The sequence below is a fragment of the Oreochromis niloticus genome, linkage group LG3 (assembly GCF_001858045.2).
Source record: "Oreochromis niloticus isolate F11D_XX linkage group LG3, O_niloticus_UMD_NMBU, whole genome shotgun sequence".
NCBI lineage: Eukaryota > Metazoa > Chordata > Actinopteri > Cichliformes > Cichlidae > Oreochromis > Oreochromis niloticus.
This window is the reverse complement of record NC_031967.2, coordinates 33,282,710-33,310,314: the sequence shown is the minus strand read 5'-3', so window position 1 is coordinate 33,310,314 and position 27,605 is coordinate 33,282,710. Positions and strand designations below refer to the sequence as shown.

At 40.9% G+C, this 27,605-nt stretch overlaps 1 protein-coding gene across 3 annotated transcripts in view; it reads right to left on the bottom strand.

Moving 5' to 3' along the window:
- col4a6 (collagen, type IV, alpha 6) overlaps positions 1-27,605 on the bottom strand; it is a 149,404-nt gene that overhangs the window by 54,866 nt on the left and 66,933 nt on the right. For all 3 annotated transcript variants that reach the window (XM_019353073.2, XM_005464060.4, XM_019353074.2), the window contains exon 4: positions 6,589-6,666. In XM_019353073.2, the coding sequence (XP_019208618.1) occupies positions 6,589-6,666 (78 nt within the window). The remainder of the gene's footprint in view (positions 1-6,588; positions 6,667-27,605) is intronic.

Genomic DNA, 27,605 nt, shown 5'->3' with positions numbered 1-27,605 from the left:
ACGGACATGCATGCTCAAGTTACAGTATCAGCAGAGGGAGGTAATATATTTAAAGCCAAGGAGTCGGTATTGAGCAAGGAAGGTATGAAGTACCTCCCAGGCTCCTTCTACGCTGGAGACAATTAAGCTTGGTGACTGATATGTATTTACATGTAAATGTGTTTTTGATGTCTCTTTAAAATGTTTTCCCATAATTCTTCTCATGTTGGCTTCAAATAAAATATCTTCCTGTGGTGGTCGATCGGCAAAGCCTTTGCCGATGTGTCTATTACCGCATGTCTATTACAGGTTTTGCAGTTGCTTCTGAAATCTTTTTCTTTTTTAAGTAACTGACCAAGAGTTATTAACTCCAGTCAAACATAAACAGCTCAGCTCTGCTCGTGAAGGCAGATCAATGCAGCGACACCAGCAGTAACATTGCTAATTTGGACATCAGCCACTATGGTGTAGGTGGGATATATGTGGATTCAATGAGGGTCTATATGCTAACACTAAATGAGATGCTGCGTGCTGATGTGCAGCAGCTGTGGGCAAAATAAGGCAGCTTAAAGAGCAACCGATATGAGATCAATGGATGGAAGATCGATGGTTCATGGTTGTTGTGCTTTTTCTTCACTATCAAAGTATCTGATAAATAGAGAGTGCTGCTTTTTCTTTGTGAGATGAACTCCTGATAAACCCCCTCATTTGTTACGGTTCTTAGACGTCCTTGTGTGCAGATAGGAAATTTAGAAAAAAAAAGTTCCCCCTAAGGGGTCAAGAGCACATCTGCACAAAACATACGTGACAACATTTAAACGTTGTCAGTTACCCTCAGCTATCTTTGATTCATATCAGCACATCCATGTTTTACTATGTTAATAAAAGCTGACAAAGTTTCGAGCAGAAACAGCTCCGGGATGATAAACGCAATTCAGGTCCGGCTGAAATCCTAACAGCGCCGGCTGACTGTTTCTCGTCCAAAGCAAACTTATCAGGAGGAAATCAGAGGAAGAGATTTGACAGACTGTAGAAATATCTCGCTGCTGTGTGTCTGGAGAGGCAGGGCTGTGACAGGAACTCGGGGAGAAGCCATTAAAGTGCGATTTACAAGGTAAAGTGCATTATAGATGTCTTCAGGAAGATTTAGGGGTGCCTGCGAGGCTGCAGATGCAAGATAGCAGAACTTCCACTCGCCTTTAATATCGGGAAAGATCTTAAAACCCAATTAAAGATAATGATCTGTGAAATATTTAATGTCTCTTTACTTGTCTGAATGTTTACATGTTGTATGAGCGTGACGATGATTGATGCTGTAATATTATTTTTAGAGTCCCACGGAAGCGGGAGTGTACTTAAACTCAAAACCGAGTCACAGTTCTGTGCAAAAGTCTTGAGCCACCCCTCATTTCTTTATATTTTATTGGTCTAATGTGAACTTTAAAAACAACTTACTGATCATCAATAATTAACTAATCCAGTTTATCTATTTTTTTGTTGTTCAACAGTATTTTTTGTTTTTTGTTGTTTTTATTTTCTTTACATTAACGAAACCTGAAGGAATTCATCTGTCATTTCTAAAATGTAATCTGTTAACCCAGCGGCTCCCAAACCTTTTTGCTAGGCTCCCCCTTTGTGCCCACCCTGCCTCAAACATTTGGTTTTTTTGCAGTTTATTTCACACCTCAAACCTTTTGTAAACAATTAAACAAATAAAGGTAAACTGCAATAAATTGCAGGCTGCAATAAAGTAAACTGCCACCTCTTTTAAATAACAGAAAAACAAACCATCTTTATGGTGTAATTATCAATATCGATACATTTTTCAAATGGGTTTAAAAACATAAACAACTGTGGGATACTGTTTTTCCGTGATTTAAACAGGGGGAACAAATTGTGGCAAGATCAGCCTGATATTATTTGTATCCCACTGTAACTTTACTGCATAAAGTGCTAACATCTCCAAAATTTCATGAGTAGTTAGTCATTATAAGAAGTGTTTGTGAACTGAAAATCAAGAATGTGGGATTCTGTTTGTCCGTGATTTGGAGAGCCCAGCGCGTGCTCCCGACGCAGGGGAAACAAATTCTGTCGGTGATGCCTACCATGGCACATGTGCAGGTATCATCATATTTTCTAGTCTTTGGCTTGGAAGGAAGTTCGTTTGGAAGCATATTTGGCGATGCTTCATCTTCTTCTTTGTGTTTGTGTGGGAGCACCGTGAAAAACCTGTCCATTATGCCAGCAGTGTCCAAGCACTCTTCTTTTTACTCATACCCCCCCTCTGCACTTTGGGAACCACTGTCTTAAACAAAACTAATAAATAAATAAGTATGTATGGTGCTTAAGAAATTTATTAGACCACTTGTTATTTAAATTTTTTTTTTTAGAAATCTGCCAAAAACCTGTTTAAAACTCAAAAATACTGACATTTTCAGCCGGCACACTGCACTTCTCAGAGGAGTCAGAAGTTCATCAATCATGACAATCGTACGGTGGCCCTGAGAGGCAAAACGGACTGCAACTTAAGAAAACACCAGCAATAAGAAAAACGCTGCAAAAGCACACAAAACACAACGGAAATAGGAAAAACTACCATTGAAATAGGACAAAAAACAAAACAGAAATGGGAAAAAACAGATTTCCAAAAGCACAAGGGAAGTGTTTCTGGGGAGACAATAACCCGACGGACCAGTTGCAGGAACCCAAAACATGGTAGGTGTGTTTTATCATGATTCGTATAATACTGATGACGGATTTTTAGGCTAATAGTTAGGCTAACACACTTACCTCTCATCTTTTTTTCCTCACAAAACCGATAGATCCTCCACTTCTTTTAAATGTCTTCCAGTGCAATTCTTAGCATATTTTGGTTCCTGGTCCGTCGGATTATTGTCTCCCCAGAAACACTTCCCTTGTGCTTTTGGAAATCTGTTTTTTCCCATTTCTGTTTTGTTTTTTGTCCTATTTCCATGGTAGTTTTTCCTATTTCCGTTGTGTTTTGTGTGCTTTTGCAGCGTTTTTCTTATTACTGGTGTTTTCTTAAGTTGCAGTCCGTTTGGCCTCTCAGGGCCACCGTACAATCGGCGGCTAAAACAAATTTTTTTTTCAGCAATCTAAGTAAGTAACCATCATCTCAACCAAAAAAATCACTGTCTATACTATTTTTCAAGTGAATTTAAAAAATTCATGGCTACAATAATAATTAGATTTTACATTAAAAATACAATTTTTATTGCAGATGTTGCACATATTCCTGGATTAACCATTACAGAAACATTCAAAATTGATTTTGGTAATTACTAGTAGAGTTCATTTAGGGCAGCTGTCACATGAACATTTGGTTTAGTTAGAGGTCTAATCATTCGTTAGATACTGTATACATGTACATATAAATAACACTCACTGAAGGCAAAAACATAAATATGCTCCCTTAATTCCTTTATAGGGAAACAACCTTGAAAGCAAACAGCTAATGTTTAAGTCTGTGAGCACTGGTTTGCTTTAAGTTTAAAAACAGATTTAAAAGCAAATCACAGTATTTCTCTTGACTAACTTTCCTTTGTGACATAACCGGAGTCTCCTTTAAACCTCACTTTGTGTTCAACACTTCAGCTGACAGAACCCATTCGGGCGTCCGTTAACGGCCGTTATTGGGAGCATGCCTGAGCTCTGAGCTCTAACTACAAAAGTAAAACTGAAAAGAGACAAATGAGCACCTTCCCGCTCAAACGGCTCCCAACAGTAACAGTTAAAGACGCAGCGGCTGTGTCATTTAGGCTTATCAGAGGGGCTGAGCAGAGGTAGGTGGCATTACCTGAGCTGTATCATTTACCTACATTTACCTACGGGTAAGGCGACACTCGTCACTATGTTATTTACCTAAAGTGGTGTACAGTTAGCAGGCAGTAAGTGTAGGGCTGCTGTGTCAGACAGTAATTGCTGTTTGGATAAAGGCTGAAAGAGACCGAGCTTACAGTTAGTCTGGCTTTAGTCAGGACGTCTAAGCAGGGATTTTATTTTGGAAATGATCTAATAATAATTTGCTGTTTTATTGAAGAGTATGATTCACTGATTTACATAAGAAAAACTGTTTGTTTTTTTTTACATAAGCAGCAATAACCAAATCCTGTTTATTTATACTAAAAGGATTTTTGCTGCTTTTCAGTATTTAATATTTGGATTATGCTCACTGACTTGCACTCACACTCACACCTGTGGACAATTTAGACTCACCGATTAACCCAACCCGACTACATCTGTGTCTTTGGGCTGTGGGAGGAAGCAAGAGTACCTGGAGACGACCTCTGCAGAAGAGGATGGATGGATGGATTTATGGTTTTTTGAATGGATGGATATTAAAAATGGATTTATGGATAGATCGACTGTTTTTTTCATGCTTCATTTTAAGGGTAATACCGGTGGCCTCACCCATCACCAACCTAGCTTGTAGCCTGAGGGGGAAAAATCCAAGGATAACTAGGATTTTGCTGAGGAATAAAAAAAAAAATGTTTAAAAAAACAACACTTTCACTTTCTTCTAGCGCACTTTCAGTTACTGATTTGGAGCAAAGTGGAGCTCAAAGAGCAGTGACAAGAGTCTAAGATTTAAAAAGCAGGGTAAAATAGTGTGTAATCCTCAAACAGCGCTCATAGTGTGGTTGCACTGTTTTCTAAGCAGTTCATTTCAATGTTAACCACAAAAAAAAAAACAGTTGGCAGAAAACTGCGAGTCGCAAAAATGAGTAAACCAGTTTGTGCTCTTCATTTAAATATTTTCCTCCCTGTTTTTTAAAACGAGAACTCTCAGAAATAACAGGTTCCCATCTCTTACGTCAATCTTATCACTGCGCTATCTTTGTAAATACCGGCAGTACAGTTTTTTTGTTTTTTTTTTACAGTTTTTTTAAAAGCTGACACTCGGTTTACTTTAGTAAATCTGCTCCCGAATGCATTTTTCCCCTGGGTTTTGTCTCTCAGGCCACACAGCCGCTGATTTCTGACTGTTCTTGGAGTGTAATGCAGGTCGATCCGCACACAAGCTCCTCTCCATTATTTGAAATACTGATTACTGATATTTTTATCTTTATTACTGATTCTGACTCAAAAGCAACTTTTAAAATGATTGCTGATGTTTTATTGCTGAAGCAAATGTGATTTACTCATTTTTTGAATCTTGCCAATAAAGCAGCAGTTTGTATTGGAAGCATTAATATCGCCACCTTCTGTTGTTTTAGAGAGTTTGCGTTTGTTTACAGCACTCGCCCATCTGGCCCGATGATGCTGAAGCTTTTTTAAAGCCTCGTACAGTAATTTATTAGATGCCAGCAGGATCACACTGACATTTAAAACTTTCCACTTAAATTCCAGCCATAAATCAGAGGAGTCAGCCGCTCTTTTACTCGATACTGAAGTGCAAACAGATGACGGGTGATATATACTGTGCGTATGTGTCATCACCACTAATCAGTGAGCTGATTCCATCATATTCTGCCAGCCTTTGTTTGGATGTTATTGTTAATTTCACGGTAGCGATGATGAGAAAATGAGTTCCTCGCCCGGAGCCACATGCTGTTTCGTGTTTACTCATTGATTCGATTTCTGGAGAAACCACATTTACAGCTATAGATGAGGACTGTCGGAGCTTGCATTACACAGTCTGATTAAGGCATCGCTTTGATACGTGTCAAATAGCGATAATGTTTCTGGGTGTTAATGTATGTAGCTGTACGATGGAGAGAGATAAGGCCTGGAACTGAAGCCTCGAGGTAATTATTCCTTAATTAAATGAAGGTAATGTACTTGTTTCCTCAGATTAAAAACCATAATTAACTGAAACCTCAAAGAGGATCAGTGCAGTTATCAGTGCAATAAACTCTCCTCTGTCTGAGTGTAAAGCTGCCAGATAACAAAATTAAGATGAAGTAAGATAACAATGATGACTCTAGATGAAAAAAGGAGTGTTTAATAGTTCCTAACATCGAGTGAATAACTGTGAAATTTGAAGTTGTTTTTTTCTTTTTGCAAAACTGTGCCAAAGTCTTCAGCCAGCCCTCATTTCTTTATGTACTGCCAGCAAATTGGGTGCATAAACATATAGAAATACAGCAGGGAAAAGGGAAAAACACAGGCTCTACAATTTTAACATGCTTGAAAGTCAATATTTGGTGTGACCACCTTTATTCTTCAACACAGTCTGAGCTGTCTTAGGCAACTTATAATTTCTGATGATACTTTGATGTCTTCGTATTCCATCGATTTTAGAAAGACATACATCTTTCTCTAGAAACAAAGTACAGAAAAATGTACATGTACATGAGTAACTTTAAAACTACTTTGTTGCAGGTTTTTAATAATAACATTTTAAATATCTACTAATAAGAGTTTAGCTGAACTAAGAACTTCTCAGATCCATCGACTATCTGAGAAACTGGGTTCAACATAGACTTTGCTACCAAGTAGAAGTCTTTCAAACATCCCTAAAAACCAAGCGACGAGTTTCTCAGGTGTTGTTATTGGACTTGAACAAGTGAAGAGGACATGAAATGGAAAGCCTTTTCCCCGAACTCCAGAGGAGAGTACACAACTGAAAACTTGTGAAAGACTCACCCTGCTTCCTTTCTCTGGAAAGCACTTGCACCCTCTGCTGCAGTCCAAGCCGTCACATGGCTCATCAAACTTGCCACCCTGAAGAAATAAAAAGGTGACAAATTAGAAAGAAATTCTGGGAAATGCATGAGATATGCGATAGCTGTTCCAGATCAAACTTTCAGGTGTTTATCCAAAGTGGGCGAGACATCCTCTCCCTCCTTTTAATGGAACTGTGGGGTATAAAAGTATGACACTGAACACGTCGCTGCAAGAGCACCACTTCAAACACCTTGATAAAAATATGGCAACAATCAAACACAAACCGAGTACACAACACAATGAGTCACACAGAGAATATTTGCTGCTGCTGCAGCAGCCAGACACTGACAAATTTACAGTAATTTTAAAGAGGCCAAAAGTTGTTAAGGTGGATTTAGAGAAGGATCGGATCCAGTCAGAGGTGTTTATTGATGAAGTGCAGGAATTTGTATTCGTATTCCCCAAACACAACGTGTGCCATTCCGTTCTGTATGGTTTATTATCTAAACTGTACCAATCTGCATGTTAAAGGCTTGGCTCATAAAGCTTCCTGAATTTACGCTGAATTGGGAGGATCCAAAGGTTCTCAGAACATGAAATGCAAAGTGTGGTCGATGTGTTTAAAGAAGCACAGCTCTGCATTTATCAGTTTTGCATGACTAATTATAGTCCATAACTAACAGCCCATCATTATCAGAGCTGACTGCTTTTTTAAAGCATGACATGACTTCCAGGACGCTGTGTGATACAGCTTCACCCGTGTTATTATTATTATGATGATTATTATTATTATTATTATCATGTGTATTAGGTAGTGATGGTATCAGTTGAGAGCTCACACAGTCAGGTTAAGGAGAAGGACCATCAGGCATGCAACTAAAAGTGCTGTTCATGGTTCTGAAACAGCAGCCGAGAGAAGCAGATGTCAGCATAACTCAGCCAGTAAGAGAAGCAGCATGCTCACACAGAGCTCATACAGTAATGATGTCTGATGTGTGCATTGACTTCTTCTTCCAAATGAGTTTTGTGTTTTCTCATTTATCTGCACTCAACACAGGTTCAGTGTGCATGATGTTCGGCTGCTAAAGCTCTAAAACACTCTTCTGGTGATCTGCATTTACGGGAGCTTTTCTATATGAGAGTTGGTCCTTATGGAAATTATAATAAATAAAGTTTCATTTTAATGTTCAAGCAGCGGCCTCAACAAGGAATCTCACTTTAAAGTGGACCTTTTGTGTAAATTTCTAAATGCCATATTTTTATTCTTGGAGTGCCCTAGAGTAGCTTTGCATGATTCACAGTTCAAACTGATCCCTCTCTATCTTATACCAGGCCTCGGTGCAGTCCATTCTCTCTCTGAAACAAGCTGTTTTAGCTCCTGTCTCCTGAGACAGCTTTCCTCTGATTGGCTGCCCCTCTCCGACTTATGGTGTAGCTGGTGTGTCTGTCTAAAAGCTGTCTGAAACTGAGCATTCAGAGCAGTCTAATGCCTTTCAGGTCACAGGGGTTACTTGTAATATGTAATATGAACATCCACTACTGGAACGGATTTCAAGCTCAAGAATATGAATCTTACATGAACTTACAAAAACTGAAACAAAGATCATGCAATACGAAACGCTGATAAATTATAAATACTGAAGGAAAAGACATTCAGATGCAGACTTACTTTCTAGAAAGGCGCAACTACAACTCTTCAGTCATACACTTTGATTTTATTATATCTGTTACATATTAATGGTAAAAAAAATGAATTTGGGCTATAGGTGGTAGTAAAACACATGAAATTTGATTTTTGACCTTAACCGTCTGACTTTTTGGGTCATCATCAGTCACGACCCCAACCTTAACCCTAATCCCATCCAATAAGAATATGTCACTTTTGTTTCTATTAGATTGCCTTGTCAAGGAACAAAGATAACTTTTGCTCATGAAAAACTGTTCAGTTTTCCCAGAAAAGTCCAGTTTGCCTTTCTCCAAAATAAAGGGTTAGGGTTTTCAGTAGTTATGATGTAAACCTCAGAGGGCCAAAAACTAAAAAAATCTTCACTACATGTCAGTTTGTTGGCACTGAACAACAACGCATCAGATGATAGAGACTCCCCGGTCATCACAGACCTGAACATGTCTATTTTGAGCTTATAAACTCCAAGTGAACTGCAGATTAACCTTTTGGGTGGCATTCCTGAGATATCTATGGAACTCCTTTGGAGTTTATAGGCCACCCAGAGAGAGACAGCGAGAGAGAGAGAACCTTTATAAGTCTTAAACTACACAAGGCTCTGTAAACTACAAAAAACCCAAACACATCCATCCGTGCTTATGGATCTGATGATGAGACAGACAAAATCTGCGAGGGCTCGTATGGATCTCTGAATTTATTGTTGATGCCTGAAATTTTGTCACCTGCTCAAATAAAGTTTTGCAGCCTGATTGTTTCTGTGTGAACCCAGGAAAAAATGCTCTATATGAAACAGCTGTTTGAACCTCTCTCCAGGGTCAAACTCGGAGGTCTTGGCTGACATTTCACTGACTGAAGAGGAGAGAAGAGGAGAGAGGGATAGAAAGAAGTCAGCTGAGAACTGATGGAGATGAAGAGGACAGATGTGGATGAGGATATGTTGTGATGAGGTTTGAAAGTGTGCAGGGTGGAGCTTAAGTGTGTTCTGTATTAGATCATATGACCCCAGACTGTGAGAATAATAATCAAGGTTGAGGTTTGTTCAAAAGTTGCAATCCAAATGACTTTAAAATTTATTGGATTATAAAACCAGAGAGATTGAATTAGGCATATTTTTTCTAGAAGACAAAGTTTATAAATATTTTTATAACAGAGAAAGACAGACCAAAGAATACTACTGCCAACTACACCTGCTATACAAGTACTACAACTGCTGCTGCTGCATTGTGTGACTGTAGAGAAAGAAAAGTGGAGGAAAATTCACAACAATGAGAAAGTGAGTTGGCACAGAGTAGGGAGAGAGAAAGAGAGAAGGAGGGGAAAGGTCATTGGTGCTGGTCATGCTTTTATTCCCTCTGATCTCCTCTATTCGTCTAATCACAATGACAGAAGGAGGGCAACAGAGAGGGAAACAAGGGAGGGAGAAAAAAGGGAGAAAGAGTGGGATAGAAATGGGGGGAGACCAAAAAAAATAGGGAGGGTGCTCAGATTAAACCTTTGGCAAAGAGGCTAAAGAGAGAAGAAGCTAAAAATAGAAGCACAGCAAGTGATTTGTTAAATAAAGGTTAAATAAAAAAAAAAAAAAAATTTGGAGCATTATTGCTACTCGCAGTGAAATCTTTAAAAGATTTTTTTTTTTAAAGGAAAAGAGGCAAGCATGGTGGGAAATCTATGGAATTCGAAAATAACAGCAAAAGAAAGAAAAGCAAAGGAGAGACTTCAGATTTGCTGATTAGCAGTCTGTGCATCTCAGTTCTCAGATTTCAACTTTTGATTTGGGTCTGTTATCCTTCTTTTGTTAAGCCAAAAATTCTTCCTGGTGTATTGTCCAATGAGAGAGCACTGATACAGATTCTTTTTGCCCCCGGGATCCTCACTTCTGGGCTCTAATCCAGGTTCCACCTGAGCAGGGCGGAGATGTGCTTGGGCTCTGGTGCTTGTTCACTTCCCTCTGTCCACACCCAGACTTTAAAGATGAGGGATGATATGTGCAAACAGATGCTAAGCTGCAGATCAGCGGGGGAAAAAACTCAGAGTAGAAGCCGAGTGACGTAACAGTGAATGCGGAGAGACAAAATATAGTCACGTGCACGCGGCGAAGAATTACTGTTAACAGGAACACGTGAGTACATTTGGACATGCAGACACAGGTATTACACTGTACTGCTAATCCCAACACCCTAAAGCTCAAACATAAATGTCAAAGGAAACCTTTAAACAGGACAGAACAGTCAAATTTTCCTCACTATGAAACTCAGAACAGTACACACACACACACACACACACACACACACACACATACACACACACACACACACACACACACACACACACACAGAGCTACAGACAGCTAAGATTATCTCATAGAAAAGGTAAAGATATCAGGACAATGAGCTGAAACCTGTCTTCACAATGTGAATGCTACTTGATCATCTCTTTTTCCGACACATAATCTGAGTCTGTGTGTCTTTGAGGTGTACTGAGCACTTTCTGCTGTTGGATAACATAAAAGCAAAAGATAGTTCATTACTGGAGTGAAGGCAGAAGCAAGCTTTCTTGTGCTACAGGGTTAAAATTAACTCTCAAGGAACTCAAACAGTTCTCACAGACTTAGACTTTTCGACAAATGAGAGCATGTTTCACTGGACAATAAAGTCAGCTGCCTCGGCAGTGAGTCTCTAGAGAATGAACTCTAACTTCAGCATCTTGGACTGCAGGTTTCAGTCTTTGTTCAGCTATGCAGTCCAGCTAAGCCTGGTCTAACAACCAGTCCTCCATATGTTGTAGTTCCTGGTAAGAACAACTTCTTAGCTCAAAAATCTCCAGGATAGAAGAAATACTTCAGTCCAGAATGGTAAACCTGGACTGCATCCAACTGCAGGGGAAACAAATTGGTAACAAGGACACTGATACTTCGGCAGTTAGGCAAGAAGAGGTCTTGCCTAACTGCCGAAGGGAGTTAGACAGAAGGAAAACATAACATGAGAAGCTGGTGTGTTAAAAACTACTGGGCCACCTACACAGTCCTCCTACAGGAGCTGCCTGGCCATGAAAACTCATGCCCTGAAGCTCCCAGAGGGCAGTTTTTGTGCTGATGTTAATCCCAGGGGAGATTTGGACATTACGTGGTCTGAGACTTTGTGTTAGACTTGCTTGAAACGTCCATTGGTGGAAAACATCTACTAAAATCTACTAAAACATCTACCATACAAAAGCCTGAAACTTTCAATTTGCGTATGTTTACTTTTCTGTTTACTCAGAAAAGTAAACATACGCAACATGTTTATTCATAATCATCTGCGTGGATCCAACACTGTGTGTTTACTTCTACTCTGACTTATATTCACTTAATAATCTCGAGCGTTTACCCACAGTATACTTTCCAAACACTTTTAATGTATGTGTGTGTCTAACAGGGGGTCTTTACTCTCATGCTCTTCATGGATCTCGTGGGTAGGAGCTGACGTCTGGACTTGCCTTTTCATTCCTATAAAATCTGCTGATGTTATCCAGAAGAAAGTTGAGTCTAGGGTTACCCTTAAGATCATATACATTGCTTCTTCTCAAGCTATAGGGCTAAGACAACAATGCATGATAAAACAAGGTAGCTGGTTTGTTTTTTTAAAAAAAGGGGGAGATAGACCTTTGTTTGCTTTGAATGTTATAGAATTCCTTCCTTTTAACATGATGGGGTGGTTTGATTGTCAACTGCAATGCGTGAGCACTTAAACAGTTCATATTAAGGTAATAGTCTGCATATAAGCAAAAAAAATAAAGTAAAATGATAACCTTCTAAAACACTATAAAACTGCAGGTGTTTAACCATTTGAACCATTGCAAGTGGCAGTTTCACAGGTCAGAGGCACAAGGTGTATATTGGCCTCTGTGCAGTGATGGACCTAGTGACTTGTGGCTTGTATAGGCCCCCGTGTTGTCACTTTAAAGCATATTTGGTTAGTTCCATTTTTGGATACGTTTGGTCAATTTTGTAAGCCTTATTTCAACCCAAACCACAGTTTTGTTTTTTCAAATGCTAATCAAGTGGTTTTTGGTGCCATAATGAAACACCCATCCATTTTCTACAGCTTATACCCACATAGCAAAATTGGTATGGCCCGGATCTGGCCCACACAATGTGCTTACACATGGCCCACATACCGCAAAGAATGGCGGCCCTTTGGTGGACCAGATCTGGTTTGCCAGAGGTGACCCACACATGGGCCAGCACAAGGCCAGTTGCAGACACACTGGTGGTCCTGTGCTGGCCCATGTGTGGATTACCTCTGGCAAACCTGATCTGTGCCACCAAAGGGCCGCCATTCTTTGCGGTTTGTGGGCCATGTGTAAGTTGCGTGCAGCCATGGCCAGTTGCAGACACACTGCTGGCCCTGCGCTGGCCCAGAACAGTTTCAGCTCTGGCCCCAGATGTCACCCTAATGTGTACCTTAATCAAGCCATGTAATAACAACATGTGCCGGAACATAATAGTGCAGAAGTACCATGATGAAACTCTCTGATTCTTACATAGCACTTTTCTACGCTCCCGGATTACTCAAAGTGCTCTATACAACATGCCACATTCACAGACTTTCTCTAAACTGAGTGTTTCCTAACTACATTCATACACATTCACACTCTTGACACACAGACTGGAGGAGCCAGGGATCAAACCACTAACCTTCCGATTGTAGGTGACCTGCTCTTCCTCCTGAGCTACAGCCACCCAGTGGTAACAATGAGTAAACCCTCACTAGGTTTTGGATAAAGTGTAAACTCACAAACCTGTCAAACCTGCATTTGAAACGTTGGCTACCATAGCAGTATAGTTATGCAACATGGCATTTGGCTCTTCTAACTTGTCAAGAGATTTATTCTAAAGACACTTCTTCAGCTAAGAGTCTAAGGGTAGAAACACACAGATGCTGCAGTTTTTACTTGCAAGGGCGATCACAGAACGCTCACACCAGAGTGGGGGCCCTGTGATGTGCGCTCTGTTCTTGCACTTGTCTTTATTTATATACAAAAATAATACAACAGTGAATACGTCTATTCATAGACAGAGGAATGTTAGTGCGTATGTATGTGCGTATGTGTGTGTTGTGGGATTCAGAAGGGAGTGAAGATAAGAGTGGTTCAGGTGTGTGTGTGTGGTTCTGAAGGACACGGCCCCTCTTCTTGTTAGGGAGCACAGAGAAAAGTGTCCAGCTCTCCTCTTCCTGCTTGTTCAGCTATTATCACTGTGAGAAAGAATTTATAAAACAGTCTTGTAGTGGACAACAGTCTAAGTCATCAAAAGGTCAACATGCAGTATTCTACCATATGCAAACTTATATCATTAAAAGCTTATACTGACTACTAAGTACAATTTTCCATTGACATAACTAAAATAGGAAAATAGGAACATAAATAGTGCCATCATTGCCAGACCTGGCCCACATCTGGTTGACATACACCCTGCCATGACACCAGTCAGTCAGAAGTGCCAGCTTGATGCTGGATCCAGGCCAGACCTGTTTTCTATGAGCCTGGGCCACATACACCAAACCATAATTGGGCCAGATGTGGCATGCCATCACATAAAAAGTGCTATCTACGCCAGGCCTGGCCCATATCTGGATGACATACCACTTACCATGCCAGAAGTCAGCCAGCAGTGCCGGCTTGACACCAGCTCCGGGTCAGACCTGTCTGCTATGCGGGTATGGGGCCAGCAAGCAAGCCTAGACCTGACCATCCATCTACTCCATCTCAACCAGAGGAACACCAAGGCGTTTCCAGGCATGCCGACAGACATAATCTCCTCAGTGTTTCCTGAGCCTCCTACTGGACAGGACATGCCTGGAACATGGCCAGGAAGCACCAAGGAGGCACCCTAAACCACTTCAGCGGACTCCTTTTGATGTGAAAGAGTAGCAGCTCTACACTGAGCCACTCCCTAACCAAACAAACCAAAAAAAACCCCAAACAAACCAAGGCCTTCTTGATAATACACTAATGAGTAACATCATTTCTTAATGTTCAGAATTTCCACAGCCTGTGCGCCAAGGAACCAACACCAAAGGACACCTTGTGGGTATATGTACCACTGTCAAATCACCAGAAAACAATGCTACTAAACAGAAGAGGTGACATCCTTCAAACTTAACAGGCTGAATGATATTTGATTGCTGTTTAACCAAAGACCAACCAAACATGTGAGATGTTGTTAAAATTACAAATCAAGGTGACCTGTGCAGTTTTTTTTATATCTAGTGTGAAAGAAGCCTTTGCACCACTTTACATGAATACAATTCTAATTGGCAGTGATCTCTCTCTTTATGTTGCAACCATCCAGTTTATGCATGCAATGCGCTAACCAAGCTAGCTAGCATGAGCTGATAACGTCATACTTAATTTTTTAGAAATACAGAAATAAATCACTTCTGCCAAAGATGATTATGCCAAAATGTTAAAATCCAGACCCTATAATGGGACTTCATTAACCACTTGCTGATGTCAGAGCCCATCTATGCCTATCTTTTATATACAGTCTGTGTACAGCTTAAAGAAGTTGAAATGCTGAGCGAGGTGGAAAGCTAAGGAATGATTTCACTGGAAAAACAAGAGGAATCAGAAGCTGCTCCAAAAACAAAGAAAGGCAAAGGGGTAAAAAGAAAGAAAGAAAACAAAGGCATATGGAGGAGGAAAAACTTTTTTTCTTTTCTCTCTTTATCAGCACATCGCTCAGGTTTAATTCACCTCTCCCTTCATCATCTCATCCTCCCTCTGCCTCTTTCCATCGCCATCTGTGACCCTGACATCCACCACAGGAGACCGGCCAGCTGTGTTTGGGCCTCCAGCGTTCCCCGTTTACAACTGTTTATTTCCACGCGGCATGTGTCATGGCGTGTGCGTTCGTGTCATGTCTAAGCGTGACAGACTGTATATAAGCACTCCAGCACGAGGATATATGTACAGAAGGCAAATACGCATGTAACCGTGCGTATGTCCTCTGCATGCGCATGTTGGGTGATCTCAGATCTATGGATGTATTTGTGCGGTTAAATGTGTTTAGAGCTTTGTGTACTTGTCCACAAGCTCACGTGTATTACTGTATGTGTGTGTTCCCCTCCACTGGGCCACCCAGTTCGAGACAGGTCACCTATAACAACCAGCGGAAATTTGTGACACTATGACAGATCCAAACCGGACATCTGCTGCAAGTAAAGTAAACCGCTTAACCTCCAAACGAGGGAGAAGACGTTTCACTCTGACAGCATGTTCACCGTTTAAGGATGTTTTAAAAGTGCCAGATTTTTCCAAACCATGAAAGCAAATGTGTAATTATTCATTTTCATCTAATATGTGAAATTATAGGTGAATGAATAAGTTATGCTAATCATGCATTTGTGAATCCATCTATTGACCTAAATCATCTCTCTTTTTCTGCACCGTTTTTAATTTTTTAACTCAAAAATATATCGATAGATTCTTCACGTGCAGCTTTTCAGCTCTACATATTATTGTCTCCCCCAAATCATCGCCATCGCCACCGTGTTTTGTCAGTTTTACTTTTCCAACAACTTTTATGTTCTGTGTGCTTTTTACAGCATTTTTTTTATTTGCTGGTCTACAGTAAAATTAGCAGAAAACAACAAAGAAAAAGGCAGACCAGACGCAGTTTGGTGCTAAAGGGTTAAAACCTACAGAAATCCCACAGATATGGTCCTTTAACAAACAGTTGACTTTTACTATAATCAGGAGCTTTTCCTTTACTGATTTCATCTAAACAACATAATCATCATAATGGGGATACTCCCCCCTTTTCATTTCTCAATCAGTAATCCTGTTAGGACTGAGTTAATGTTGTGAAACAATTTAATGTTAACCTCGGTATCCAGCTGTGGTTTGCTTGACTCAGTCAAAGTAAACTAAGCTCCTACAAACTGCCACATCTCTCCACTTCCTTGAGGACGACCGACAAAAAAGTCCTCCAAAAAAAAAAAAAAAAATGAAGTCAGCGAGAAACTGGGTGGGACATTTAATCTGATAAATGTCCTGAAAAATATGTGCTGTGCTACCCTGCCTATCACAATCACCTTAATGACATAATAGAGAAAAAACAGGCAGCAACATTTAACGTGAGCAACTGAGCCATAAAAATATGAAGCGTGCAGGGACAAAATATTTTCATAGAACTGTGGAGGAGGAGGAGGAGTGGTGGGGCAGGGTGGAGACGACTCTTCCACTGTCACTTAAACATTTGACATTTACATCTCCATGATGTTCACATCATCAATCACTTTGCATTGAGTTTGGAAACCTTCCAAATATGAAACCCTGCACGCATTCACTCCTGACATCTGCATCATGAAGACGAGCGTCAGGTATAAACTGAAACACCTCAGATACCAGCATGAAGCAAAAAAACCATCTGGCTCACTGACAGCTCAAATACAGTGCATGCAATTTGATATTTATATATCGATTTTATTGTTATTTATGTATCTGAAAATGCACCAGACAGTACAGGTGTTTATGTGTAAACGGTAACGTAACATCTTGCACGATCAACGAAAAATAACTGCAGCAAATTTGCATGAACTTCAATCAAACTGAGCATGGATGCATCTGCCGGTGCTCTAAGAAATCTTTTTTTTTTTTCTGTTTTATGATAAATAACAGCTCTGATGAAAAGTTAACTGACAATAGTTTCAGCTGTAAAAGCAAAAATACAAATAAATGTAAAACACAACAATGCAGGTGCTGTGTACTGTGCATTCTCAGGTATGACTTTGCAATTGTACATTCTGAGTGTTAATACAAAGGTTTTTTTTAAAAAAGAGAGATGTGCCTATCCAATAGATGGATAGGCACAGCACGTTAATTTACGGGTCAGTCTACATTCCCGTCTTCATCTACCATCTTTGTTGGTTGTGACTGAAAGAGGAATATAATGGGACCGAACGGGAGAAAAAAGCTTCCTCCACTGGACGGAAAGCTTCATCATTCGGCAGGTGATCAGAGCCAGTTGAGGTATCTGACTAGGATGCCTGGACAGGCAGTTTGTGGGCAGCATCAAGCTGTCAGTCTACCTACAGACAGCTTCTGTTGTCAGATGGGGACAGCATCCAAAAGGAGTGTGGGGTAATCGGTGTGTGGGGCATTCTTGCTCGTGCTGTTGTTGGTAGGTCAATCAGCCGGCCAGTGGTGACATACAAAGAGGTGACATATAACCAAATATTAAAACCATGGAAACATGTTCACTGTCTGTACTTCTCATGCTGTAATGCCTCTTTGTTTCCCGTGGTTGAACTAGAGGGCTTTGCTTATAGTGCTGCCTGGTAACCTGGACCCAGATAAGAAACATGGCTGGACGGATGGATGAATGGATAGATATAGGTTAGGAATAGGAATGGCAAAGATATGCATGCTATTTGCCTCCAAGTAAACAGTATACAGACCTTTTCCCTTTTGGTGCATATTGTTTATTTGAAAAAAACTAGAAAAATGTAGGTAATTGTTTTCCTGATACGTTGTGTCCCACAATAGGACACAAATTTGTCCCAAAATGCTTTCAGGCTTTCATTTATAAATGCTGATATAGCCTCGGTGACTCTTGTGCACAATAAAAGAAAAAGAAAATCACAAGAAAATTTAAAAAAGGGGGGAAAGTGAGCAAAATCAATGAGATGTTGATTCAGTGATTGTTGAATTTACAAGTTGGAGATGTGTCAGGTTCACTCGAGCTGCTGTAGTAATACCAGCCCTTTGCAAATGGGGCTTGAGTATTATATATCTTATTGAAGCATATAATTTTGCATTAGCATATAATGCTATAACTGCTGGATAGTTTAATCTAGGAGAGGCATTTAGACTTGTGTAAAGCTTTTTATTGTGAAGTGCACACCAGCAGTAAAGTAAACAGTACTGCGCAGTACTCGATTAACGTTTTCACCACACACACACACACACACACACACACACACGCACACACACACACACACACACACGCACACACACACACACACATGCATGTATCCCTCTCTCTCCTTTACTGCCATGATGAATAGAAGCATTGCTATTAGACAGGATTAGCACTCTACCTGCACGGCCTTGCTAGCTCTGTCTCACGTGCTGCCCTGCTGTTTTCTTCGTCTTTTTTTCCCTCCCTCTATGAGCACAATTAAAGAAGGATGTTTTTTTAAGAACAAAATTAACTGGGGCGAGAATGGACACGCAGACAGGAGTTTAACAATGTGTCCCTCCAACACCGCTCACATGGATGTGGGCTGTGGATCCTCGGGCGCTGTGCTGGATTCTTAAGTATTTTTCTCTTATCAGTCCATCACAAAATCAGGGGTGTAGCCGGTCACAGCAGGGAACATAATCTGCCACGATCTTGTAAGATCATTTAGTAGGTGTCACACATAAGTAGAGTTCAGCCCTTCATCTAAAGAGCACAAACACCAAATCCAATTACTGCATTTCCCACGTGGATAGAAATACTGCTGTGCTGACACCGACACCAGCGTGACCTCAGAGGAGGGGGATTTTGAGGTCACATGGTCTTCTCCCTCCTGCTATTTATGCTTCAAGTTTAGACACCAATCCTGACCGCCCCCTCCCCACTGGTATTTCAGACCCCATGTCCAAGACGCTGTCTACATCGTCAGAATATGAGCTTCCGGTCCGGGTCCGCTTTCTCTCTCTCGCCTGCTCCACGGCCCAGCCTTAAATCCACTCTGATAGCAAGACCGTGCATAAAAATAGACCCAAACCAACTAAGTGTAGAGTCACTTTTAAAGTGCATCCAGGGTCAACAATCATTTAAGAGGCCTGTTTAGCACTAGAAGCAAATCTTTCAAAGCAATCACAGGTGTGATTTTACTTTTTAAATGCATTTAGAAAGAAAAAAGGAAAAAAACAGAGATATAACTCAAGCACGGAGACATGAGGTCACCGCTGCTGTCGATCACAAGTCAATTTGGGATTCCCCAAGCCTGCAAAGTTTTTTCCATCTTGGCTCGAGGAAATGATTAGTCATCATTTTTTTATCAGCAGTCATGTAGAAATACTGATAGTGAGTCTGATTTACATCTGCATTCTTGCAGACACACTTTGAACTACTTGAACTCTCGCCTCAGCGACAAAAAGCAGCAGACAGCCCGCACGCAAAGCCGACACAAACAACCAGAAACGGGCTCCTTCTCGCCAGCTTCAGTGCGATGTCACAAGAAGAGACTCAAACTGCGAGATGCCGCTGGACAACAGCGCAGACAAAGAGGGACGCTGGACACATTGTGATCGATGAAGTAGGCGAAGAGGGTTTTACTCAAATTTTGGTGACTTGTCGTGTTTTGACTTGTGAGAGGTGACTGGTCAAGGCAGATAAGATCATAGTGAAAACAAAGCAGCTCTGATTTTGTTCCTGAACGCCTGAACTTGTGCTTTTAGTGTGATGATTAACAGGTAGGTGATGAGACCTAATCCAAGCTCTACAACATCTGTAAATCCTGCTTAGCTGCCTAGTCCAGCCTAAAGGAAGACCATGCAATTCATGGGAGACTCCCACTGGTTTTGGACTCAATGTTATCGTTTTTTAGCCTTTAATGTCTTAGTTTGCTTGGAGCTCGAAGTGTACACATTTCAACCAGAGCTGATAGAGTGTTATCAATGAAAGTTAGCAAATTTGCTTAGCAAGATGACTCTAGAATCCGTCCATCCGTTGATCCATCCGTTGGTCCATCCGTTGGTCCATCCGTTGATCCATCCGTTGGTCCATCCATCCATCCATCCATCCATCCATCCATCCATCCACCAAGGTTCAAGCTCAGGTTACTTTATTTACACTTTCCAGTCAAACTAACCACATCCCTAAAACCAGTCACCCAATCTATAGCTGCCCTGAAAGCAGGAAAGTATTCATATCAATAACCAAACGTGCTTTATAACGGTTCTAAAAACTATGTGTTTTAACACAGCATTCTAATTTATAGAGACAGCCTCAAGTGGCCGCTTGTGGAACTGCAGTTTTTGATACTTTTGTGTTCTGTCTCCTTGAAAAGAGTGTGGCTAGTTTACAGTTTCAATAAATATGTTAAACTATTAGAACAAAAGGCGGTGGATTTGTAAGCAGCTGGATTTGTGAACTAGATTTCTGTTCTGTATTTGGCTTTGGTTACATCCTGCTGCTCTTCCCATCGTAAAACACGTGTTTGCTCAGCTGAAGGGGATCTTTCATTGACAGGTCACCTCCTCTTTTCAAGTGTTTTATACAAGAGAGTTTATATCAGACCAGAACGTGCTTACACAGTTTGAAAAACTAGATAGTTACACACTGAAAGCTGTGGTCTCATATTAGACTCTCAAGAGTGTCAATAAAACATGATGTTTACTACACATATCCAGATTAAAATATCAGAGGATAGCATAATGTTAACAAAGCCTGATGAGCATGAAGGACTGCAGCAGAGTGTGTCACAGACAAATGCAGTTAAATCGATCCTCACATCATTGCAGTAAACATTAGCTTAGCATACACGAGCATTCATCCCACAGGGTTTGTACTGCTTTGTCTACCTGCCTCATCGGTCCCACAGGACTGGCTTGCTGTGTTATACACACCCAAAATTCCTGAGCTACTTTGATATAATCTTAAAAGGCGATGTCTTTAATCTTAACGCTCCTTTTTTTTCTGGGTGGGGGGGGGGGTCCACTTTTAGGGCTTGAGACTGGGAACTGTTCCCAAAGCTGCGCCGTTTAATGTAGACTTTTGCAACAGTTTTTTTTAAACTACCTGGTCTACGTTAAACAAACCACTTTTAAATCTAACATCCCCAAACATGCATCTGTACATGCTCTCACTGACTCTGCAAAAGAATCACCCACATGAGGTGACAGTGTCAGCCACCTTGAAAAAACTGATAATCACCCACTTTGAAGTATGCTAAACACTCCATGCCTGGAGGAGGCGAAGCGAATGGAGACGGGTAGATAATGCCGATAAACTATGGAGGAGAGAGCGTTAATGTTGTAATGGCTTCCAGCAGGTATAGATGCAGGCAGCTGGTGATAAAACACGGCTGTAATGGCGGGCAGGTGAGAGTGGGGTGAAAATAATCTACAGAGAAAGGTGGAAGGTGGGGGGACAGGCAAAAATACTCCTAAACAAGGTCTGATTTCACCGGTGGGATTTTTTGCTTTTCACCTCGGAGCAAAACTGAGCAGGGGAGGGACTAAGTATGAGAGCATGTGCATGTGTGTGTTTTGTCTGTACATCACAATAGCACAGCAATTACAGCTCATATATGTTAGAAATCTGAGATGTACGGGGGCAGCGATACTTGTCACACAGCTCTACTGTGTGTAAAATGAACACACACACACACACACACAGAAAGGGCTTCATCTGTATAGTTTAGGGTTTCGACTAAACAACGTGTGTAAACCGATCAGTTGGTCTCTATGGATTGTAAAAGAATAAATGCCGGCAAAAGAAAGAAAGAAAGGTGTGAGTATGTGTCTTTGTAAGCTAGAGGCTGTGACAGGATGAAGAACAGATCACTCAGGATGATCCTCATGTCCACCACAGTCGCTTCATAGTAGCATTTTTGGCCCACAGGGCAGCTTAACGTCTCTTTGAACTGTTTAATACAACTCAACAAAAAAACACACCAGAGAGAAACAAATGAAACTAAGATGACACCAAAATGACCAAAGCATGTATTTTATGTTTAATAAACATTAATTCATTTATAATTTCATTTACTTCTGCAAATCTGACATTGATTTTTGGAATTATCTGATGATAACCTTCTTGTAGATTCAGCTTTAGATTTAGCGGATTGATATGACTGCGGTAAAATCACCCACTACATATAAAACGCTGACAAATGGACCTATTTTTAGCAGCGGAAGTTTGCAGAGATATGTGACTTCTACCCCCCCTTCTTGTCAGGGAGGTGTGAATAGACGGCTGGTTGTAATTCAGGCCCTCATTTCTCATCAGTGTGTGTTTATGAGTGTGTAATCCAAAAGCATGACAACTAGCAGGTTTGTGTCGCTGCATGGACTCATGTATTTCAGGGTGTGTATGCATGTAATGAACATGGATCTATACTTACACTAATCTCTCTCTCCTTGTGTGTGTGTGTGCGTGTGTGTGTGTGTGTACTGTTGAATTCCACAAGTGCAGGCTGTAAGTAAACACAGCTCTGGCATTGGAGCCACAGAACATGCTCTGCCTCTCTTTTATCCATCAAAGTAGGCCAAACGTCACTTTTACAGCTACTGTCTGTATTTTCTAAACATTTTGTAATAACCTCCAGAACAGAAAAGTGACAAACCATCACTGAACTCCTCTCTGCCATGTTTATCCATTTGGTGCTTTCTGACAATTAATAATCGCTGTGAGGTACAGAGACAGTGAAATTCTAGGATTTTTATCAGTCTATTTCCTCGCTGCCTTGGTAACATAGGGTTACCAGGGGAAAATATGTATTCCCCAACCAGTTGGCAAGTGGTTGCTAGAGGTTTTCTGATCATCATTAGGTGAAATCGACCACAAAGAGGGTCCTTCAGCAAAAGGCTTGCAGTTGCTTCAGTTGCTAGCAGATTGCTCAGATCACCCATAGTTTGCATGGAATTTGCCAACTGCAAATGGCAAATGTTTGCAGAGATCTTCCATGCAAACTTTGGATGTCTGCTTGTACCCAAACCAATTACAAAGCATATGCATCCCTGCATATGCTGTGTACTGCCAGCAACCTCAAGCAACCAGTCACCAAGATATACACACTTTTTTAGTGACCTATAGTTGACCTATACTAAGATATGCTTGGGTCTCTAGCAATCAATTTCCTACCCAGCAACCACCCACCAACCTGTACAATAAAGCAGTTTTCCCCAGTGACCGGTGGTTGATGTGGTGTGACTAAGATCTTAGGCCATTATCAGACTCTCCCTGTTCGTGATTCTGCACATGGCTATGTTACCTGACTTTAGTCATCTGATGTTGAGTAGGAGAATCCATGCAGATGTCCACCATGTTCAGTTTTTCGTGACCATATAGACTTGTCTGTGGAGAATTTTATTTATACTTCAAGCAGATTGACTGGATCGCCAGCTATCCCTGTCTGTGTCTCCAACTGAATATAAGCGAGGTCTCACCTGATGACTTAAAACTTTACACTCTCTACCAAATATAGTCATTTCTGGCTCCGTAAAACCAACATGATGGAGGCCAAAATGCTAACGTTGAAACTTCAAAATGGCATGTTTCATGTTCATAATTGATTCTTTCAATTCAATTCAATTCAATTCAATTTTATTTATATAGCGCCAAATCACAACAAAAGTCGCCTCAAGGCGCTTTATATTGTACAGTAGATAGCACAATAATAAATACAGAGAAAAACCCAACAATCATATGACCCCCTATGAGCAAGCACTTTGGCGACAGTGGGAAGGAAAAACTCCCTTTTAACAGGAAGAAACCTCCGGCAGAACCAGGCTCAGGGAGGGGCGGCCATCTGCTGCGACCGGTTGGGGTGAAAGAAGGAAAACAGGATGAAAGACATGCTGTGGAAGAGAGACAGAGATTAATAACAGATATGATTCGATGCAGAGAGGTCTATTAGCACATAGTGAGTGAGAAAGGTGACTGGAAGGGAAAAACTCAATGCATCATGGGAATCCCCGGCAGCCTACGTCTATTGCAGCATAACTAAGGGAGGATTCAGGGTCACCTGGTCCAGCCCTAACTATATGCTTTAGCAAAAAGGAAAGTTTTAAGCCTAATCTTGAAAGTAGAGATAGTGTCTGTCTCCTGAATCCAAACTGGAAGTTGGTTCCACAGAAGAGGGGCCTGAAAACTGAAGGCTCTGCCTCCCATTCTACTTTTAAATACTCTAGGAACAACAAGTAAGCCTGCAGTGTGAGAGCGAAGTGCTCTAATAGGGTGATATGGTACTACAAGGTCATTAAGATAAGATGGGGCCTGATTATTTAAGACCTTGTATGTGAGGAGCAGGATTTTGAATTCAATTCTGGATTTAACAGGAAGCCAATGAAGGGAAGCCAAAACAGGAGAAATATGCTCTCTCTTTCTAGTCCCTGTCAGGACTCTTGCTGCAGCATTTTGGATTAGCTGAAGGCTTCTCAGCGAGTTTTTAGGACTTCCTGATAATAGTGAATTACAGTAGTCCAGCCTGGAAGTAATAAATGCATGAACTAGTTTTTCAGCATCACTCTGAGACAGGATATTTCTAATTTTAGAGATGTTGCGCAAATGGAAGAAAGCAGTCTTACATATTTGTTTAATATGTGCATTGAAGGACATGTCCTGGTCAAAAATGACTCCAAGGTTTCTCACAGTGTTACTGGAGGCCAAGGTAATGCCATCCAGAGTAAGAATCTGCTTAGATACCATATTTCTAAGATTTTCAGGGCCGAGTACAATAACCTCAGTTTTATCTGAATTAAGAAGCAGAAAGTTAGCGGCCATCCAGGTCTTTATGTCTTTAAGACATTCCTGCAGTTTAACTAATTGGTGTGTGTTACCTGGCTTCATGGATAGATAGAGCTGCGTGTCATCTGCATAGCAGTGAAAATTTATGCTATGTCTTCTAATGATGTTGCCTAAGGGAAGCATGTACAATGTAAATAGAATTGGTCCTAGCACTGAACCCTGTGGAACACCATAATTGACCTTAGTGTCTGAAGAGGACTCTCCATTTACATGTACAAACTGGAGTCTATTAGATAGATATGATACAAACCACTGCAGTGCAGTACCTGTAATACCTACAGCATGTTCTAATCGCTCTAATAGGATATTATGGTCAACAGTATCGAATGCAGCACTGAGGTCTAGCAGGACAAGCACAGAGATGAGTCCACTGTCAGAGGCCATAAGAAGATCATTTGTAACCTTCACTGAAGCTGTTTCTGTGCTGTGATGAGCTCTGAAACCTGACTGAAACGCTTCAAATAAGCCATTCCTCTGCAGATGATCAGTTAGCTGTTTGACAACTACTCTTTCAAGGATTTTTGATATGAAAGGAAGGTTGGAGATTGGCCTATAATTAGCTAAGACAGCTTCTTTGCGGACTTATTCTTTTCAGACCATCTTCGGTGAGGCTAAGTTGCCGAGTTTTGTTGTTTTTTATGTAATGTCGAAGTGCCAGAGGGGGTGGTGGATTTCATAACTCTGAGTTTCATGTTGTACACATTGTAAATTACTTGAGGCAGTGTCTAGCCGGAGGATTGGTTCCCCTCTTATATCGGTCTATTAAATTTGAGAAGCATAATTCCAAAAACAGACTTTAAAGCAGCAGAAAATAGAACCTCCTTCGCCTAAATTCTTCTAAAACATATCTAATGTTTCTCCTCCGTCTTCCTACTCCTCCATCTATCCCTTAATTTCCTCTGATCTCACTTTATTTCATTCTTGAGTGAGTCAAGTCTTGTTGGCAAAACAAAGGCAACCACAAGCCTGATTAACTTTTAGTTGTGACTGAAGTCCACCTATCCCACCAGGCACGTCCCAAGCTATCATTAAGGATTCTTTCTTTGCCTTTGAAACTATTTAATCAGTTCAAATTTGGGATGTACGAGAGGGCGAAGCCCGCAGACAAAAATTCCCTCTGCTGACTCATTCAGCCAGTCCGTCCATCAGCTGTGTATACTTCTCATGTAGTCTGGCTTTTGCTGATTGAAGATGACTGCCTGTGCAAACACTTTTATCCACATGAATGAAAGCAGGCATTTCACAGTCACCGCAGTCTGGCTACTGTGCAGTCAGACACACTGAACCACAAAGGTTACATTAGGAAAAAAATACACAGATTCATCATCCATCATCCTTCATCATTTGTGTGAGCACCAGAAAGGAAAAAGGGGTTTGTGTTGAACGTTATCAGGAAAAACACTGAATCTCTGCCAGCTTCACTGTTTACAAAAATGACCATCTGACAGTATAAATTCCTATTTTGTCCACAGGGGGCGATGTGACGAGGGATAAGTAAGACAAGTGCATCAAAAGGGGGGAAATCCAACTCACTGACCCCCAAACAAACACCTGGAGAGCCTGCAGCAACACCACATGAATACTTCAGTCACTTTGGATTTCACTTTTATCCTTCTGGCTAACCAACGCCAGCAGCTTTAGTCAGTTAAACATCACTGGTGACTAACTGACTTGGCTGCAGGGTGGGAAAGTGTAGGTACTGTTATAACCTGAATACATGGGTGGAGACAGTTTAAGGTGCTGAGCAATGATGTTCATATTATATGATTTCAGAATGGAAGGTCTTCACCTTTGCCTTCCACTCGCTACCTTCAAAAAGTCAGGGACTTAACTTTAATTGATTGGACACAATCTAAAAAAAACTAAAAGATAAAAATATTGGATCTCGATTGCATGCAGTAGTGAAACTGTGAAACTTGTGGAAAAGAGAGACACAAACCAGAAACGGAGACCATTCACCTTCAAAGTAAAAGCTGTGACTTTTTAAATAGTGTTGGTTACAACCAAACAGCTTTTACTTTTAAGGCGAATGTTTACCATTTCTGTTTTAAATCTCATTTTTACTTATTTTCACTACTACTTTCCAAAGTCAGCGTCTTGCATGCAAACTCCAGATGACTGTGGCAATCTGTTAGCAACCAAAGCAATCACAGGGAGGTTTTTAGTGTAGCAGCCTAAAATAATAAAAAAATATGTAATCACCATTCAAGCATTACATATTTTTCCATAGACACCAGTGGTTGCAGTGAGTTACCAACCAGTCTCTAGGTCTGTGTGATATCTTACAGTGTGCTTTCTAACTTGCATTAAAATAGCATTAATAATGATGCCTGTTTGCATTTTCTACTGCCCAGATGATCATGTTTTAGTGGCTTAAGTTGCTGTCTTTCAATAAATCCGTCTCACATTTGGTACTTTCAATCTAAAATAATTCAGAACTGTCAGCTGGTGATCAGCTGATCACGGGGCCGGGTTTAAAAGAGAGACGCCACCCACCTGTTCGCCGCTCAGACATCGTTCTCTTCATGTCAGGAGCTCCGAAACCTTGCCTACGTCAGTCTCCGCCTGATTCAGCAACTGTGAGTGTTTTTCCTCTCGATTCTTTTTCTCATCCTGGCTCCGCTCGCTCTCCGTCTGTAACGCCAGTTCCGAAGCCACGCTTCGTGCACTGATCGTTACTAGAATAACTGCGTGTCTGTTCCAACCCACCGCTAGCCTTCGCCGCGTTTGGGTCTAGCCAGCACGCCACACGGGCACGCCGAATTACTGTGTGTAATTCGCCCGATCGTGACAAGAACAGACAAT